The sequence below is a fragment of the Erpetoichthys calabaricus genome, chromosome 2 (assembly GCF_900747795.2).
Source record: "Erpetoichthys calabaricus chromosome 2, fErpCal1.3, whole genome shotgun sequence".
In the NCBI taxonomy this organism is placed as follows: domain Eukaryota; kingdom Metazoa; phylum Chordata; class Cladistia; order Polypteriformes; family Polypteridae; genus Erpetoichthys; species Erpetoichthys calabaricus.
In genome coordinates this window covers 284345376-284366476 of record NC_041395.2, presented here as the reverse complement: position 1 = coordinate 284366476, position 21101 = coordinate 284345376, and the positions used below count along the sequence as shown (strand labels likewise).

The 21101-nt window shown below is 36.7% G+C and overlaps 1 protein-coding gene across 1 annotated transcript in view; it reads right to left on the bottom strand.

Annotated features, from left to right (window-relative positions):
* The window catches only part of r3hcc1l (R3H domain and coiled-coil containing 1-like), a 67923-nt gene that overhangs the window by 31229 nt on the left and 15593 nt on the right, over positions 1-21101 (bottom strand). Inside the window, exons 2-4 of the mRNA XM_028795664.2 lie at positions 10606-11559; positions 4411-4592; positions 3980-4050 (exon numbers count right to left, since the gene is read on the bottom strand). Of these exons, the coding sequence (XP_028651497.1) occupies positions 3980-4050; positions 4411-4592; positions 10606-11538 (1186 nt within the window). The 5' untranslated portion in view covers positions 11539-11559. The remainder of the gene's footprint in view (positions 1-3979; positions 4051-4410; positions 4593-10605; positions 11560-21101) is intronic.

Below are 21101 nucleotides of genomic sequence, written 5' to 3'. Positions count from 1 at the left end.
GGCAATCTCCCAAGGCAGACACGCGGTTCAGTCCCATCCTCTGGAAATTACCATCATTCTGCCGCAGCCAGGTGTTACGTAGGCATCCCCTTGGTCCAGCCACTCTGGTACTCAACTATGAGGACCCTGCAAGCCAGATCACTCTTGGGGAATCGCGCTACGTGGTCATAGTGTCATAACTGACGCTCCCTCACAATGCAGGTAATGTGCCTCATTTGGGACTCCATGAGCAACCGCTTATTTGACACAAATCAAACCAGCGGAACCCAAGGATTCTCCGAAGAGACACGGTACCGAAGGAGTCCAGTCTTCGTCTCAAGTCACTGGAAGCCATATAGCAAGATAGGAAGCACCAGGACTGTAAAGACTTGGACCTTCGTCCTTTTGCACAGATATCGGAAGCGCCACACACCCCTTTCCAGCAACCTCATGACCTCCCCTCATGCTCTCCCAATCCGTCTACTGACTTCATAGGAAGAGTCACCAAACACATGAACGTTACTGCCGAGATAAGTAAACCTCTCGACAAGGTTGGCACTCTCTCCGCAGACAGACAAACTGCTGATGGCTTTGTCAAAGAGGTCATTAAAGGCCTGTATCTTGGTTTTCATCCAGGACACTCGCAAGCTCAGACACTCAGACTCCTTGCTCAGTCTCTCAAGCGTCCCAGTCAGAGTTTCCATTGACTCTGCGAAGATCACAGCATCGTCAGCAAAGTCAAGATTAATGAATCTTTCTTCACTAATAGATGCCCCACAGCCACGGGACCCCATGACCTTGCCCAACATCCAGTCCATGCAAGAATTGAACAGAGTAGGAGCAAGAACACACCCATGACGAAACCCAGAATCAACTAGGAAAAACGTAGAGGTTCTGCTTCCACTCTGCACAGAACTCACACTGTACCAGTTTACAGGCCAACCATGATATCCAGCAACCTTGAGGAGATCCCACGAAGCCTCAGGAGGTCCCACAGGGCAGCTCGATCAACTGAGTCAAATGGTTTTTGACAATTGACAAAGGCTGCAAAGAAACTCTGTTGATATTTGCATTTGTGCTCCATGAGAACCAGGATGCGGTCAATGGTAGACTTCTTAGGTGTAAAACCAGACTGCTCCTGTCACTGGTAGGTGAGCAAGTGATCACAGATCCTATTGAGGATGACCCTAGCAAGGACTTTACCTAGGATTGAGAGCAGTGTTATCCTCCTGTAGCTGCCGCAGTCCCTTCCCCTTCCAGATAGGAATGACAAGTCCTGTTCTCCACTCAGTTGGGATGACGCCCGTCTCCAAAATGTAAGCAAAGACTGCTTGCAATGCCAGAAGGGATAGACTTACCACCAGCCTGGAGAAATTCACCCTGGATACCACAGATTCCTACAGCCTTCCCTACCCTAAGTTGGTTCACCAATTGTGCAATCTCAGTGAGATTGGGTGGTTCACAGGTAATTGGAGGATCAGCCTCAAGAACCGTGGACCCAGAGATATCCAACCTCCTAGCCGGAGGATCAGCTTTAAACAGCTGCTCAAAGTAGCCAGCCCAGCGGGTCACAACTGCAATGTTATCCGTAAGGACCATTCCATCAACCACCCTGACTGCGCCTCTCCATTTGGATGTGCGCTGTGCTTCGATTTCTTTGTAAGCAGGACATGGGTCACTAGACCATAGATGGTGTGTCACTTGCTCACAGATTTCTCTAACAAACACCTCCTTATCTGCCCTCAGGGATGTCTTTCTCAGTTCCCGGTACAGACCAGAGTTGCCATTAAGCTGTGTGCTGTGACTCCTTTCAATGATATCCAGAGTGCCCTGAATAATGAAACACCTCCTTCTGGGAACCCTGGTAACACCAACACAACTCTCAGCAACCTTCAGGGTTTTGTCACGAAAGGTCTCCCACATCACATTAGGATTGGTAGTCGCACCGAAGTCCTTAAGTTCCTCACACAAATTGTGTGCTAATTCGCCAGAAACAGCCTGATCCTCAAGTCTAGCCAGGTCCGGCCTCATTTTCCAAGTAGGTGGAAGCTTACCAGACCTAAGCTGGATCTTCAGAGTAGCAAAAAGTATGTGGTCAGAATTCACAAACTGGGCACTTCTATAGATTCTGCAGTTTTGTAAGAGCCTCCAGCATCTGCCCACGAGGATGTTATCGATATCCTTCACTGTACCACCAGTACTGGAGTACCAAATCCAATGATGCGGCTCAGGGCGCTGGAACCAGGATCCATCAATCCATAGCCCCTGACCTTTTGCAAAGTCAAGGAACATGGAGCCACTTTCACCATGATCACCACACTCATGGGAACCGACGCAATCGTCATAGCAAGCCCTGACATTACCAGTGGTTGCACTGAAGTCACCCAAGACCAGAGGAATGTCACCTTGCAGACACCCATCAACCACTGAGCGAAGCTGCGAATAGAATTTCTACCTCACCGAGACATAAATCATCGCAGTCGGAGCATACACTGAGACAACAGACAAGGCATCCAGAGAGGGCTGAGTCTGAGTTTCATAATACTCTCGTTGAAAGGAGTGACATCGGACATCATCAGAAGGAGCTGATCCACTACAGCAGAGGTGTCCAGCTCTGATCCTGGTGGGCCACAGTGGCTGCACATTTTCATTCCAACCCATCTCATAATTAGTGACCAGTTTCACTGCTAGTTAACTACTTTTCCCTATTTTTAGGATTCAGTCCTCTGAAATGATTCTTTTCTTCATTAAATGGTAGCCAAACAGAAATGAGATATGAAGCGAGCCAAAAGATGACCAGCTAAATTGAGGATTCTAGTCTCTTAATAAGAAGCCGTTTGTTGCTGTTAATTAAGCCCATTTTTTAATTCCATGGCTTGTTGCTGCTCTCATTCTTCCACAGCAGATATTTCCAAAACTTGATTTTCTTGTTTTGAAGAACACCGTCAAAATGTGTTGGTGATCTCAGTAGATCAACCTTACTGAGACCTTCACCTCTTTCTTTATTTTCAGACATGTTCCACGCGCCTAACCAGATGGGCAATCCTAAAATTGTTACCTGAGTGCTGCCGTGCAGCGTGCAACGCATCAGCACCACATCAATTCTGATCCCCATCAGGCCTTACTCCATTGGCTCTCCGACAGTTTTGACTCTTCCAGGGATGGGGCTCCTGAAGGCTTCCCTCATCCCCTTCATAATAAAAGCAGCCAAGATAGATCTAGAACAGGTAGATGTTATTTAGTTGCATAAGCCCTGGATGAAAGGCAAGTAAGCATTAAGCCAAACAGGGGAAAGGACCACACTATGCCCAAGTATAACAATTTAAGTTCAGACAATGAAATGTTTAAAAAAAGGAGTGAAGTCAAACTGAGAATGCCTTGAGTCAGTACCAAAGTTTCAAGCAATGACAACAGAAAAGCCACCTGGGATAACAGCACACATACTGAAAGTACTGCTTATCTTTGTCTGCTCTACAGAACTACAGAATGATCCAGGTTGCATGATGTGAATTTCTACACTGTATTTGGTTTTGCTTATGATACTAGCTACTGGAATAATGATTGAAGAATGAAGTACATTGAACCAGTTCCCCTACTTAAAAGTTTGCATTATTATTGTTTCCCAACTAGGTTAATCAGCAGGGAGGAAGGAGTGCCTCCTTCTCTAAGGCTATGGTGACATTCATACCTGGGTGAGGCCTGAAAGAACTAGGCAGAAGGTAGTGGTCTATAGTGCATTACAACTGTGAACTATATACTTCTAGGTTGGAAAGTACAAAAAGTGGCAAACAAAAGTAGCAACAGAGGTGTGACAAATAGCTGTAGATTTACAGGAAAAAGTATCTGCAGGACTTAAAAGGGGTTTATGTTTTAAGGGGAGATTGCATCAAAGACTTTTCCTGATAAAATATATAGTTAAACAGCATGTCTAAAATAATGTACTTGAAGATTAGAGTAACTTTGAAAGCAAGCTAAAAATAAATACTGATAATTCACTAACCTGCAATTGGGCTGCAAAAAAGTCCCAGGGCATGGGTATCATCCACCCATTTAACATCAAATCCCTTTTGGCTGAAAAAAAAATGATATTATTACAAAAAATATTTTCCATAGCAAAGATTGTTCATAAAAATATACTGCACACCTCACTGACCACAACTTCAAGTTATTAAGAATTACTGATAATACTTCTTTTAAGTTTCTTATGATATCTTTGTCATAAAAGCAAAACCAACTCCTTTATTGTGATCTTGCCAGAAGATAATCAAATATCACATTTTAAACTCTGTAACTACTGTATAATTCTAATAAAGAAGTACAAACGCTAAAGTGCATTCAAATATATTTATCGCCATGCCCCACAATAAACATGACAAATCAGTTAGCATACCTAGGGTTTTATGCTTGTGACACAAAGAGAAAGATACATACTGAAAACTGTTAAAGGCCCGTAGAAGATCCTCAGTTTTAAATTCTGTAGGAAAATCATATATTTCAATAATGTGAGACAACTCATCTTCTCTGAGCTCCAAATCAGGTTCTGCTGTGTAATTATAGTAATCATACTGAGGATCTTGAATGGACTTCTTTGATTTCTTCTCTTGTTTAATTATCTGAGAGAGACAGAAATTGAAGTAACACAAATAAACAATGACTTTTACCAAATAATTATAGAAATTTTTAAAAAAATTAGAAAATCCTTCATCAACAGATTTTTTTAATACTTAATTTTATGATTTAATGATCCAACAATTGAGCAAAAACAATTACAGTTCTATAGCAGAAAAAGCTTTATTTTTATTCTGTACTTTCAAAACAGTAATATGAAAGCTTTTACTAAAGTGAAGCATTTTTGTTTGATTTAAAATTAAACCAATTGTTTTACACTTACAAACAAAAGTGTAAATATAGTTGTAAATAATACATAATGAAGCATAAGTCACAAAGTTCAGTTTGCTGTAGTTAATACTATTTTAACATTCTTAAATTTCAGAAGTTCACAATGAGCACATTCAGCAGACAGCTTTACAGTTCCTAAATTTTATTTGAAACTCTGGATAAAGCAAATTTAGTTTAATATTGCACATTTAAAAGTACATCTTAAAAAACAGGCTGTATAAAGTTGTGGGTTCACTCATGGTCAGTATCAAAACAGTGTTTATTTAGGAACTGTATACATTCAACTGACTAAATAAAATTGAATTTCAAGTGAATGGGGAAACATCCTGTATTTATCTGTACTTACTGGTATAATAAAATACTTTCCAGTGAAAAATTTCAGTGCTGAAAGGAGGCATGATTACTGTATCCAAACCTGTTCCTACCGAAAAATAGTAAAAAGGTTCGGAAATCTTAAATTTAATTTCAAAACCACTGTATTTATACTGCACTACGACTACCATAGGAAGTCTGTGTATAATGGATAAAAACACAAATATGACTAAAGTTCAGATTTCTAAAACTGAAATCTTCCATTAATAAAAAAAATAACTGTCTTTTCTGTATTTAAGAATAACTTTAGATGCAGTAATATGCTGCAAACATATTTAAAGTCAAATATTCTAATTTAAGTTTCAAGCAGTAAGTGTTCTGGATTGAGCTATTTGCAATAAAGACCAATGAATGAAACAGGTTAATTTTATACATCCTAAATGTTCTGAGTTTGAGATTCAATTATATGCTAAAATGTACTAACAAAGTTACACGAGGATTTAATAATACCTAGACATTATGGCAGAACTACTTTTTAAGGAATCCTTACATTTAATAAATAAAATAAAAATGCAAAATAAACATTAGCATACAACTTATCATACAAGATTATTATACAAAATATAATTTAACAATTCACAATACAACATTATTATACAACTTGAATTTAAATGATTTTTTCACATTTAATAGTAAAGGCATCAAAACTGATTCAATAACTGAGCTTTTTTATTTATCCCTAAAGAAATCTTCAGAACAAGGGAGGGCAAAAACATTACCTGTATGGAGTACTGTGTCTTTAAATTTGCAGCTTATTGTACTTATTACATTTTGAAATCAATCCTGGTTTTAACACTAAACCGCATATTACACAAATCTTGTTTTTTTTTTTCCTTAATAGTGTGATACTAGGTTTTCAGTCAAAATTCTTTCAAGATGTACCTATAGGAACACTGTGATTAGGAATCATCTGATACCTAAGGAAAATTCTCTGAAAGGGGGAAGTCAGGAGACAGAAGTATAATGATTTATGATTTATTTTGTTCAGCCATTGATCAGACATGTAGTGAGTAATAGCTTAGATTTTTTAAAATGAAGTGTTAATGGCATTTATGAATTAGATTTTTAAATAAAAAAATAACTGTATACTAAATCAACCAACCAATTGTAAAAACCATAACAAACTCCACAGAGAATGGTTTCTTAATTAAAGTCGAAGAGACTCAAACATAATTTATGGGTGCCTTTATGCAGCAGCACAAAAATCTGTTAAAGATCTAATAAAGAAAGTACAATGAAGCATACCATTTAGTTGGTTTTTCAGCTATATGGGGAGGAGTTCAAGAAAAGTGGCTTTGCATGTTGCAAAGAACAATTTGGAAAGAAAACACACAAAATTATGAGAAACGATTGTACAATGTTTGGCAAAAATTCTGAAAGAATTTCACAGTAAGCCAGGTGTTTTCATTAAAATTACACTGGTGCTTACAAAACACATTTTGCTCAGCAACAATGAGTCAAAGATGATTTAAAATGTAAAATAAATTCTTGGAACATACTGTGAATATCTACAGTACTGTGCAAAAGTTTTAGGCAGGTGTGAAAAAACGCTGTAAACAAAGAATGCTTTCAAAAATGGAAGTGTTAATCATTTATTTTCATCAATCAACAAAATGCAGTGAATGAACAAAAGCGAAATCTAAATCAAATCAATATTTGGTGTGACCACCCTTTGCCTTCAAAACAGCATCAATTCTTCTAGGTACACTTGCACACAGTTTTTGAAGGAACTCGGCTGGTAGGTTGTTCCAAACATCTTGGAGAACTAACCACAGATCTTCTGTGGATGTCGGCTTCCTCACATCCTTCTGTCTCTTCATGTAATCCCAGACACACTCGATGATGTTGAGATCAGGGCTCTGTGGGGGCCATACCATCACTTCCAGGACTTCTTGTTCTTCTTTACGCTGAACATAGTTCTTAATGACTTTGGCTGTATGTTTGGGGTCGTTGTCCTGCTGCAGAATAAATTTGGGGACAATCATATGCCTCCCTGATGGTATTGCATGATGGATAAGTATCTGCCCGTATTTCTCAGCATTGAGAACACCATTAATCCTAACCAAATCTCCAACTCCATTTGCAGAAATGCAGCCCCAAACGTTCAAGGAACCTCCACCATGCTTCACTGTTGCCTGCAGACACTCATTATTGTACCGCTCTCCAGCCCTTTGACGAACAAACTGCCTTCTGCTACAGCCAAATATTTCAAATTTTGACTCATCAGTCCAGAGCACCTGCTACCATTTTTCTGCACCCCAGTTCCTATGTTTTCATGCATACTTGAGTCGCTTGGCCTTGTTTCAACGTCAGAGGTATGGCTTTTTGGCTGCAACTCTTCCATGAAGACCACTTCTGGCCAGACTTCTCCGGTGGCTTCTTCTTCTAGATGGGTGTACCTGGGTCCCACTGGTTTCTGCCAGTTCTGAGCTGATGGCACTGCTGGACAATCTTATTACCCTTCGAAATCAGAAGATGATGTGTCTTTCATCTGCTGCACTAAGTTTCCTTGACCGACCACTGCATCTACGATCCTCAACGTTGCCCGTTTCTTTGTGCTTCTTCAAAAGAGCTTGAACAGCACATCTTGAAACCCCAGTCTGCTTTGAAATCTTTGTCTGGGAGAGACCTTGCTAATGCAGTATAACTACCTTGTGTCTTGTTGCTGTGCTCAATCTTGCCATGACATAAAACTATCTTCCACGACCTCACCTTGGTAGCATAGTTTGGCTGTTCCTCATCCAGTTTTAAGCATCCTACACAGCTGTTTCTGTTTCAGTTAATGACTGTGTTTCAACCTACGTGTGACATTGATGATCATTAGCACCTATTTGGTATAATTGGTTGATCATACACCTGACTATAATCCTACAAAATCCCCGACTTTGTGCAAGTGTACCTCTAAAAATTGATGCTGGTTTGAAGGCAAAAGGTAGTAACACCAAATATTGATTTGATTTAGATTTTTCTTTTGTTCGCTCACTTTGCATTTTATAAATTGATAACAATAAACAATCATCATTTATATTTCTGAAAGCATTCTTTGTTTACAGCATTTTTTCACAACTGCCTAAAACTTTTGCACAGTACTGTATATCTATCTATCTGTTTGTCTACAGGGGTGTCCAACTCCTATCCTGCTGGGCTACAGTGGCTGCAGGTTTTCCTTCCTGCAATTTTCTTAATCAGTAACCAACTTATGCTGTTACTTGACTTCTTTTCTTTTCATTTTAATTGCCATATTGTTTAACAATAAGTCCTCTGAACAGCTTCTTTTTTCCTTAAGTGGCAGCCAAACAAAAATGATATGTACAATGAGCCAATAGATGACCAGCTAAGTTGGGGCCTCAAACTCCAACCAGTTTCTTAATTAGTAGTGGATTCTTATTCTTAGTTAAGCCCATCATTTAACCCCATGATTTGTTGGTCCTTTTATTCTGCCACACCAGGCAATTACAAACCTGTTAATTTTCTCCTTAAAGGCACCATCAGAATGTTTTGGTGACCTAAGCAGATCAGCATTACTGAGACCCTTACTTTTATTTTCAAATATTGTATGACCAGTAACGGCGCACTGCACGATGACGTGCAGTGAATACACTTGACTTGAGCATTCATAGTTTTCATCCTCTTTCTCTGCACGTTTAGCATTAATTTGCTCAGAGGTTGATGTGCTTGCTGCTTCCTGAGCAGCTCTTCTTTTCTCCACCCTAGCAGCCCGCTGCTTCTCTTCTTTCATCGGCATCTTTTCGCATTAAAACTAATTAAGTTAGTTTTGGTGTTGCAATTATTTAGTACGTTTTTCTTAATTTTTTTTTACTTAAGCTGGCACTTAAGTGTTCAATCTGCCTCAAGAATGATTAAAGATATGAAGAAGTAGGGGAAGTGACCGCGAAGGTGGTAGAGAATGAGAACGATGCACATACACATGCGCCGCACGGCCGCCCTGCTATGCGCTGCCGAGAGCTGATTCTATAAAAAAATTAAATAAAAATAAAAAGAGTAATAAATATCATCACCACGAAAGCGGATAGTAAACATCACTTAGTATATGTGTACCAAATTTCAGGTCAATAGGTGAAACGGTGTGCGAGCTACAGGTGATTTAAAATCCTGGACAGTCAAATGAACAGCCACGGTAGCGTATTATATATAAAAATGGACACAGTCATATGTAAGCAAACTTTGTTTCTCAGGATTGTTTGATGCTAATTAAGAAAAAAAAAAACAATTAAGGGATCTGAGTCTTAAACAGCAAGTCAATTAACATTAAGGCAAACGTTAATTGGTAGGAGAAAGTGGGCACTGATTAAGAAAGTGGCAGGAAGGAAAACCTATAGCCAACTGCAGGTCCAGAATGAGAGTTGGACTCTCCTGATGTACAAATTGGTACTTTTACAAAAAAATAAAAAATAAATGCAACGTTTTTTATTTCAAAATAGGTTACTGTTTTGAGCCTAACACCGTTTTTTTTTTTTACATTAACTGTACCATTTATAGTGATTAATCATTCTTACCAGCCTTTTGGCAGTTGAATAAGTGTCAAATACAACTTAAGTTTCTCGAAATGAAAACAAGATTTTGATCTTCTAGCCTCAAGTCAAACAAACTGCATTGCATCTAAGGAGGTTATTAATTGAAATTAGGAATAACACCGCCATTCTGAGGACTGGCAATCCTCCTGCCTTTCTTTTCCCAAATATTCTGTACTTATTCATAAGCCCCAACTTCTGAACTTTTTTCAATGTGCTATACTATTCTATTTAACCTATGAATTATTCTCCAAATTATTAATGCATTCCAATTTAAAGCTACCAATTTTTTTAATATTTCATTAATTAATTTTGTTTGCTCGCAGATAAATCTATTTTTCCAACTAACTGCTTGCAAAATAATTATTGCTGTTACTTGTGCTACATTTCTCAAAGAAAGATAAAACAACATTTTTTATTGCATTAAGAAGTTTAAACAACTTTTTTTAATGTACTGTGCAACTGTTTTGCAATAAGTTGGTAATGAAAGATGTGTTTGAAATTTCTATTACTGATAACGGAAAGACACCCTTAGAACAGAAATTTACAAAATGGCAACCTGTCTACATTACTATTTTTCTTTAAGTGACACGTTCTCAAACTTCTAACACAGAGGAACAGTAACTAAAAGCCATGCACCCAGAGCAATCAAAGCATTTAAACTTTTTACACTAATACTGTAATTGTTCAATTTTAAAACAAACAAAAAAATACTTAAATTAAACCAGTGTCATAAATGAATATAAATATGCAAAATCACTGGCTTTGGTGATAATTTAGAAAATACATTTTCTAGATCTGTTTCTTTCATAATTTCAATTACCTCATCCAACAAATGAGGATCAAGGCAGTCACCATCATCATTAAACATGGTGTCCCAGCTCTCTTGGTCATTATGCTCTTCTTTTCCAACTGTTACTAAAATATCTGACCCTTCTTCTCGGATTTTGAGGTCAAGTGGTAATAGTGTTTCCACAACACAGTTTTCATGATTGCAACTTTGTTCCAAGTTCTGTGAATCCTCAACTTTAGACTCCACTAATGAAGTGTCCGGATTTCTTGATTCAAGATCTGGGGACAATCTAGGGACACTTTCCTCTGGAAATTCCTTTACAGTGGATTCTTCAGTGAGATGATTCAAGTTATCTTTTGACAAATCATTATATTTGGCTTCAGTGTGTTCTTCTGCCCTAAAATCACGAGGGCTATAAGTCTGTTCCCAAACATTTTTATTTAAGGAGTAGCTTTGATCTGGGAGTTGTAAATCTCTCCTTTCAGCCAAAGCAACATCACCATTTTTAAAAAGATGTTCCTTTGTTTTCTCAAGATTTTCTGAGTTTTTACAACTCTGTTTTTCTTCTTTGGTAAAATTCTGAACTGCATCCTTCTTACCATTACTGTCATTCTCAACTGCACATTGTGCAATTTTATCGCTTTTCATATTTTCCTTTTTACTAAGAATTTCATCTTCATGCAAAATTTCCTTCAAACATTTTTCCTTGCTCTTTCCTCCCCTTTTCTCCCTAAATTTATGTGCCTTTTGAACCTTGGAAACTCTGCATGAGCTTTTGCTAGAAATATCATGAGCTTGTGAAGAGGGCTCATCTCTGGCAGAAGGTTCTACTTTGGCAGGGTCCTTCTCTGATTCTCCCTCATCCTCTTCTTGCGCATCATTGACTCGACGGCCTCTGGGGACATACAAAGCCATGTCAGGTTTTCTGGAACGTATCCGTTTCTTTTCTGCCTCTTGATTCATTGTTATCAAAGAAGGAAAATTCTGAAAGACAGTAAAAAATTAATAAATTCCACAATAAAAAACTTTCTTTTCTATTTTCAAACTGTCACACACCATACAATATTCTGTAATCTATTGTGTTATCTTGTGGTGCTTTTAATTACCCTATATTGCAGACTAGCTTCATAAATGCCTTTTAAGAAGTTAGCTGTAAAAAAAAAGAAGTGCCCAGATTGTAAAAGGCTGCCATTGCAATGGTCCATCAGAATGGCAATAAACAGAGTAATATTATGAAAGAAACTTCAGAAACAGCACCAAGCCTCACCATTCCAGAGTATGAAGAAGGAGGGACTGATAGCAGGTCATAGACACTTTTATGTGTGGTACCTGGAAACCTCAAGTGCAAGAAAGGGAAAGTCTGCTACACCGGAAGGGAAATGTGGCAATTTCCTCAGACAGCTTAGCAAATGTCCTTCCTAGGCCAGGAAGGTTCTGTTGTCTATAAAGTGTCCTCAGCTTAAGTTGCCTTGGAAAACAGGCCAGCTTCATCAGAGTATGAATGCTTGTTATGACTCTAGTTCAAAAGAGTTTCCTTTGATTCTGGAAGCAATTCTCTGGAGCCTCATCTCTAAGTCTCTTCAAGAAGTATTATGAGAGAGATAAGAGAAGGAAGTAAAAGTTGATTAATTCCTGCTTAGGAAGACCAGAGGAGAGCAAGTTTTCACACTTTGCAATTTTTTCAAATTTTGTGTTTTTCCTTCAAGTAAACATCAACTGTGCATTTTATAAATTAAACAAATCATTTTTGATATACATGGTTTCCTTTACCCCATTCTGGGAGTTTAATCATGTCAGAATGACTCTATACTCAAAGACTGAATTGTTGATTGATTATGGTGCTCTAGGAATGGTGTTCTGTAAATATATACACAGCTTTATATATAAAAAGAGCATGACTCATATGTGTACATCTTTCAAAGTGTAAGCTACTGAACATAGCATAAGAAAACATGGTACATCGGTGGTAAATGGACTGCTGTAAAAATTAGGGGACTGCGACTTATTGTATATATCTGAATCAGGTAATGCTTGCATAATTAGTTCATACTTTTAAAGATAGCCAAATTCAAACTAAACATTTATTTCAAACTAAATATGTAAGAAATTAATATTCTTCTTGATCAACAATTTAAAAACCATAAAATGCCAAAAAAAACCAGTGTTGTACTATGATATTAATAAATCATGCAGCATTACATTTTACATTGTATTCCGAACAGAAACACATTTACAACCTAAGTCTATTAAAAGTAACAAAGTTTTAGTGAATTTGAAGAAATGAACATAAATATAAAGATAAATAATTAATTAGTTGCAGAGAGAAGGTACTTGTTTAGGACATCTTCCATTTTCCCATTTTTTGGAATTTAAATGCTTGTAGATTTACAGCAGGTAGCAAAATCAATCAGATTAGAAAACAGGAGTAATTACTAAAGAGATGAGAACTCAGCTCAATCCCCCGACTCCCCCCATCACCTATCTGCCCCTGTCATCACTTTTATTTATTTTCCTTGTCAACTTGTTGTTGCGATTATGGATGTCACAAAGCAATAAACCACTCTTCGATCAATAATACTGAAATTAAACAAAAATGTATTTCTGCAGCTTAGCTCTATCAAACACAAGCTTCCCAATTTTGGAAGTGAGGAGTTACACAAAAGCAACAGAAACAAAACACAGAATTAAGGGAGAGTGGGAAAAAGTAATGCCATAAACTTGGGATATTTTTACTGATTGCTTAAAACTACAAATTCTTCCTATCATTACAGCTCTCCGTGTAATATATCCTAACACAGAAGCATATAAAATAAAAACAAGTCACTGTTATAGTTATTCCGAAGGCTGCTGCAAAGTCAGGTAATATCTGGAAAGGCATATTAGATTTTAACTCTATAAATGTTATCTAGCAATACACTTCCTTAATGACTAAGTGCATATTTTCAAAAACTAAATAATTAAGCATTTAGAAACAACTGTAAACATTTATTGCACTTACATCTCTACATAATTTTTCTCTACAATATCAATGAAATTTGAAAGTAAAATTTAGCATATTAAAAAAGCCAAATCGCAATACAAAAATAACAACTGATATTTCAGATCATTTTAAAAGTTCATCGTTTTAAACTATCAACCCTCTTAAGATACCTTATCAATAACACTAGCTGTAGATTCATGTACTGTCAGTGCTGGAGAGGCTCAGGAAACAAGAAAGATGAATCACCTTGCTCTTAGCAAACACTCCCCCAACAAAAGTCTTCCTTTCCGACAGACCTGAATCGATGAGAAGTTAATTTCTTTGCTCAAAATAACAGATGATATGAAGAAACATAAATTCAACTCATTTATATCAGCCAATATTCTTTCTAAAATCAACCAGGAATATAAGAGTTATGCTTCTTATACAAGATTTATTTTTTCAGTGTGAACAATTATTAACAGCAAATATGCAGACTCTTTTCAAATAAGCAGTTATCACTTTAACTTAACTGTTGTAAATCAGTAAATCCATACAACATACAAATGCCTGAAAAAATAACAAAAGCAACTATGCATTAACAGGATCTGACTTCAGCAACCATAATTTCTATAGATGTACCAATCAAATCACCATGGTATTACAACTTTCCTTTTTAAAATATAATCAACAGATTATCTAATTACTAGTCAATTTTATAAAAAAAAAAAAATTCACGCTAAGTACACGAGGATGTTATCTTATTAAGCAAAAACTATCTAACAAAATAATATTCTGAAAGGGTTTTACCACATGATGAAAAAACACTTTTTTAAAATTTTAACAAGGCTCAATCTTATTCAGGCCTAAACAGAATGAGCACCAATTCAGGATACTTGCTTAATTCTAACAGCAAAATACTTAATTTCACTCATTTAAAAATTGACTGACTTCACAATATTATGAAGTGCCTAACGATGAAATGTTTGTGGTTTGTTAACATCTGCAAAAAATAAGTCAAAACCGAGTATATCAAACACTTCTAGGATGACCAACTTGATACAGCATGTGTTATTATATCATGCTGCTTGAATATTATCACCATAAGAAACATACAAGTCTCAGATGGTTATTTGCATTTCTATTAAATTCCCTGATTTCAACAGCATGTCACACAACCTTAAAATTGTTAACTTGTGTACCAGCTCTGTTTAAATACATATCAGTGTTTTCACTGACAATCACGACAAAATCTTTAGTGATACCTAAAAAAGAAAATACTTATGCCACTATTATCACTAGATGTCGACGTTATTGAATATTTCAATTTATTGACCTCTTTATTAATATACATGCAAAATTGAACAAATGCAGACACTGTTTGGACGGGTGGCCCATTACCTGAAAATGTCAAGTGGTAACATTGTTCACTACAAGAACAAACATTTATTTATATAGTACGTTTTCACATAAATGATTTAGCTCAAAGTGTTTTACAAGATGAAGAAAGAAAAAAGAATATACAGTGGTGTGAAAAACTATTTGCCCCCTTCCTGATTTCTTATTCTTTTGCATGTTTGTCACACAAAATGTTTCTGATCATCAAACACATTTAACCATTAGTCAAATATAACACAAGTAAACACAAAATGCAGTTTTTAAATGATGGTTTTTATTATTTAGGGAGAAAAAAAATCTAAACCTACATGGCCCTGTGTGAAAAAGTAATTGCCCCCTTGTTAAAAAATAACCTAACTGTGGTGTATCACACCTGAGTTCAATTTCCATAGCCACCCCCAGGCTTGATTACTGCCACACCTGTTTCAATCAAGAAATCACTTAAATAGGAGCTGCCTGACACAGAGAAGTGGACCAAAAGCACCTCAAAAGCTAGATATCATGCCAAGATCCAAAGAAATTCAGGAACAAATGAGAACAGAAGTAATTGAGATCTATCAGTCTGGTAAAGGTTATAAAGCCATTTCTAAAGCTTTGGGACTCCAGCAAACCACAGTGAGAGCCATTATCCACAAATGGCAAAAACATGGAACAGTGGTGAACCTTCCCAGGAGTGGCCGGCCGACCAAAATTACCCCAAGAGCGCAGAGACGACTCATCCGAGAGGTCACAAAAGACCCCAGGACAACGTCTAAAGAACTGCAGGCCTCACTTGCCTCAATTAAGGTCAGTGTTCACGACTCCACCATAAGAAAGAGACTGGGCAAAAACGGCCTGCATGGCAGATGTCCAAGACGCAAACCACTGTTAAGCAAAAAGAACATTAGGGCTCGTCTCAATTTTGCTAAGAAACATCTCAATGATTGCCAAGACTTTTGGGAAAACACCTTGTGGACTGATGAGACAAAAGTTGAACTTTTTGGAAGGCAAATGTCCCGTTACATCTGGCGTAAAAGGAACACAGCATTTCAGAAAAAGAACATCATACCAACAGTAAAATATGGTGGTGGTAGTGTGATGGTCTGGGGTTGTTTTGCTGCTTCAGGACCTGGAAGGCTTGCTGTGATAGATGAAACCATGAATTCTACTGTCTACCAAAAAATCCTGAAGGAGAATGTCTGGCCATCTGTTCGTCAACTCAAGCTGAAGCGATCTTGGGTGCTGCAACAGGACAATGACCCAAAACACACCAGCAAATCCACCTCTGAATGGCTGAAGAAAAACAAAATGAAGACTTTGGAGTGGCCTAGTCAAAGTCCTGACCTGAATCCAATTGAGATGCTATGGCATGACCTTAAAAAGGCGGTTCATGCTAGAAAACCCTCAAATAAAGCTGAATTACAACAATTTTGCAAAGATGAGTGGGCCAAAATTCCTCCAGAGCGCTGTAAAAGACTCATTGCAAGTTATCGCAAACGCTTGATTGCAGTTATTGCTGCTAAGGGTGGCCCAACCAGTTATTAGGTTCAGGAGGCAATTACTTTTTCACACAGGGCCATGTAGGTTTGGATTTTTTTTTCTCCCTAAATAATAAAAACCACCATTTACAAACTGCATTTTGTGTTTACTTGTGTTATATTTGACTAATGGTTAAATGTGTTTGATGATCAGAAACATTTTGTGTGACAAACATGCAAAAGAATAAGAAATCAGGAAGGGGGCAAATAGTTTTTCACACCACTGTAAAAATAAAATTAGGCAATACTAACTAAAAAAGAAGAAAGTAAGGTCCGATGGCCAGGGAGGACCAAGAAAAAAAAAATACCCCAGAGGGCTGGAGAAAAAAGATGCATATTAAAAAGCCAAGTCATAGTTTTTAACACAAAACTGTGAACAAATTAATAAAATGAGTAAGACTGTATACATGAGGCAAAAAAAAGGATAGAGCTAAAGCTGGCAATCAAGCTACTGTTTGTTTATATAAATATATATATATATATATATATATATATATATATATATATATATATATATATATACAGTACTGTGCAAAAGTTTTAGGCAGGTGTGAAAAAATGCTGTAAACAAAGAATGCTTTCAATAATGGAAGTGTTAATCATTTATTTTCATCAATCAACAAAATGCAGTGAATGAACAAAAGAGAAATCTATATCAAATCAATATTTGGTGTGACCACCCTTTGCCTTCAAAAAAGCATCAATTCTTCTAGCTACACTTGCACACAGTTTTTCCAGGAACTCGGCTGGTAGTTTGTTCCAAACATCTTGGAGAAATAACCACAGATCTTCTGTGGATATAGACTTCCTCACATCCTTCTGTCTCTTCATGTAATCCCAGACACACGCGATGATGTTGAGATCAGGGCTCTGTGGGGACCATACCATCACTTCCAGGATTTCTTGTTCTTCTTTACGCTGAAGATAGTTCTTAATGACTTTGGCTGTATGTTTGGGGTCGTTGTCCTGCTGCAGAATAAATTTGGGGCCATCATTAATTCTGACCACATCTTCAACTCCATTTGCAGAAATGTAGCCCCAAACATTCAAGGAACCTCCACCATGCTTCACTGTTGCCTGCAGACACTCATTATTGTACCGCTCTCCGGCCCTTCGACGAACAAACTGCCTTCTGCTACAGCCAAATATTTCAAATTTTGACTCATCAGTCCAGAGCACTTGCTGCCATTTTTCTGCACCCCAGTTCCTATGTTTTCATGCATACTTGAGTCGCTTGGCCTTGTTTCCACATTGGAGGTATGGCTTTTTGGCTGCAACTCTTCCATGAAGACCACTTCTGGCCAGACCTCTCCGGACAGTAGATGGGTGTACCTGGGTCCCACTGGTTTCTGCCAGTTCTGAACTGATGGCACTGCTGGACATCTTCTGATTTTGATGGGTAATAAGCTTGATATGTCTTTCATCTGCTGCACTAAGTTTCCTTGGCCGACCACTGCGTCTACGATCCACAACGTTGCCCGTTTCTTTGTGCTTCTTCAAAAGAGCTTGAACAGCACATCTTGAAACCCCAGTCTGCCTTGAAATCTTTGTCTGGGAGAGACCTTGCTGATGCAATATAACTACCTTGTGTCTTGTTGCTGTGCTCAATCTTGCCATGACATGAAACTGTCTTCCACAACCTCACCTTGGTAGCAGAGTTTGGTTGTTCGTCACACAGTTGTAAGCCTCCTACACAGCTGTTTCTGTTTCAGTTAATGACTGTGTTTCAACCTACGTGTGACATTGATGATCATTAGCACCTATTTGGTATAATTGGTTGATCATACACCTGACTATAATCCTACAAAATCCCCGACTTTGTGCAAGTGTACCTCTAAAAATTGATGCTGGTTTGAAAGCAAAAGGTAGTAACACCAAATATTGATTTGATTTAGATTTTTCTTTTGTTCGCTCACATTGCATTTTGTAAATTGATAACAATAAACAATCATTATTTATATTTCTGAAAGCATTCTTTGTTTACAGCATTTTTTCACACCTGCCTAAAACTTTTGCATAGTACGGTATGTGTGTGTGTATATATATATATATATATATATATATATATATATATATATACACTGAATATATACAGGTGCTGGTCATAAAATTAGAATATCATGACAAAGTTGATTTATTTAGGTAATTCCATTCAAAAAGCGAAACTTGTATATTAGATTCATTCATTACACACAGACTGATGTATTTCAAATAAACATTTGAAATACATCAGTCTGTGTGTAATGAATGAATCTAATATACAAGTTTCACTTTTTGAATGGAATTACTGAAATAAATCAACTTTGTTATGATATTCTAATTTTATGACCAGCACCTGTATTAGGGCTGGGAGTGGATTACAAAAATTAACTAATTAATCGCATCTAACATTAAAACATGTAATTATAAAATTAATACATAAATCATTAACTAAATACACACTGAATCACAAAATTAATTTAGAATCAACACAAAGGAATTGAAAAAAATAATGGCAAAGGTTAAACTTAAACAATGATCTTAAACATGAACTTTTAACAAATTACTACCTGAGCAAGTACAGCCTGAATTTGAATGTCTTCCTAAAAGGCAAGTTGAAAAGAAGGCAATAACAATATGAGGCTAATGTATTATTTATCAAATTGGCATAGAATTTGAGACACAGACATGTCAAAGTAAAAAGCAATCAAAACGAATGTTGACTATGAATGCACTGCTGAAGACTGATTTAATTTAAAGAAAAAGCATCTCCTAAATTGGCATACATTAAAACTTGTTAAAACTCCACAAATATTATCCTCATTTGTTCATCACCATCAACAATTGAAAATTAAACTCTACACAAGCGCTATGTCTGCAAATAGCAATCTCTAAGCTGCTTTTTTCTTCCCCCTGTCTCGCCCGTTCAGACAGTTTAATACGTCTAAAAGATTTAATGCTTTTGTGGTTGGTATAATCGTGGTGTGAATTGGGATTTTTTGGGTTACAGAAATGTTCCACCACAGAAAAATGGTTGGAAAAAACTGCTTTACCTACATGTCTGCTCCTAGTATGCTAAAAAAGATTTCCGTAGCTGTTATCTCGTTAAAAACTGACACCATCCATTACCTGGCTAGTTATATTGCGTTCTTTGCATAAATTAGAAAAGATACTGCAAACTTTAACATGGGTAGGGATAATCATTACATTTCTGTTTCATACAATTTTGCCATCATATTGGGGCAGTCAGAACTGTAAGCTACCAGGCAGACTGGCAAGTAAAATACAGACATACTAGAGACTTATTTTGGTTTTAGTGCCATTCAAAGATAACTAACTGAGCACTTAAGTGATATGATATTGAATCGATTAGAGCAACAAGAAATGAAAAAGAAAAAAAAAGAGCCCTAATTTTTACCTTCAGAACTTTTCCCTAGCATTACACCAGGATTGCCACAAACCCCTGTCCATTTCGCCTATGTCAGTATTTATAAATCAAGAAAATGAACATGTACAACTCTGCAACATAAAGAAAATAAAATCTCTCATTTGAAAACTATAGACAATGGATATGATACTAATTTTATAGAATGTATGGTAAAAGTGTTTAAGGTTACATTAACACTGCTTTTAAAAGGGTATACTGGTGTGCACTAGCATGCTTGATGTATAATTAGCTAGAATCACAACCTCTTTCAGAATATGTTTTTTAATGTTAGAAAAGGCTATGTATTTCTCATAACTGTAGTAATAATATATTGCAACTGTTTGATGTACTGTAAAACAAAGATAAGAAAAGTATTTTGCTAGAAACAACCTCCTGTTTATAGTCTTTTGCCTTTTCCATAAAGTAGTAATATAAACTGTTTGGTTTAAGGAAACTGTTTAATTAGGATGTATCAACCCTTTGATGGGCCAATGTCTCTTTCACAACTTCACGAATATGACAGCTGTATCACTGTAGCTGTTGGATGCACAAATGTAGATAACCTGTTTAAATACTCAAATTGGTTGTCTATAAATGTAATGATTTGAAATAGGTATTTCAAGTTAGACAGGACAGTTCTTGAAGAATCTGTATTCCTAACTCCCAAAGTGCTTTATAAATAAAATCTTGGACCAAGAGGATGTTGTAATGTTTTCCTTTAAAGAATCTGAAAGATCCCTAATTTATTGGGGATTCTACATAACCCATCACTAGGGTAAGGCCAATGAAATAAAGGCATAGTGCCAGATACAATCTTTAAATTTCATAAATCTTTCTTCACTTTTGAGTACTGCTTCCAATTTTCATAAATAAACCTATGCATATAGCAACTTTCACAGTATGCTGAATGACTATCCACTTTATAAAAAGAAAAAAAAAACAAAAATAAAATAAAATAAATCTACAAGAAGTTTAGATTGAAATCACTTTCAAAACCTTTCTTGAATTAATCTGATGTTAAATTGATATTTGGGGACTGGCATCCTACCCAGGGCTATTTGCTGTCTTATGCATAGTGCTGCCAGAGTAGACTTCTGCTCTCTGACACCCTGAATTAAATAAAAAATTGAATGGATTTTAAATTTATAGGTCAACTATTATTATAAATCTTGTATTATTTTTCTGAGATGTTCAATCATTGAACTAAAATGTCCAAATTAATAACTGAATTAAGACTGAAAGGTTC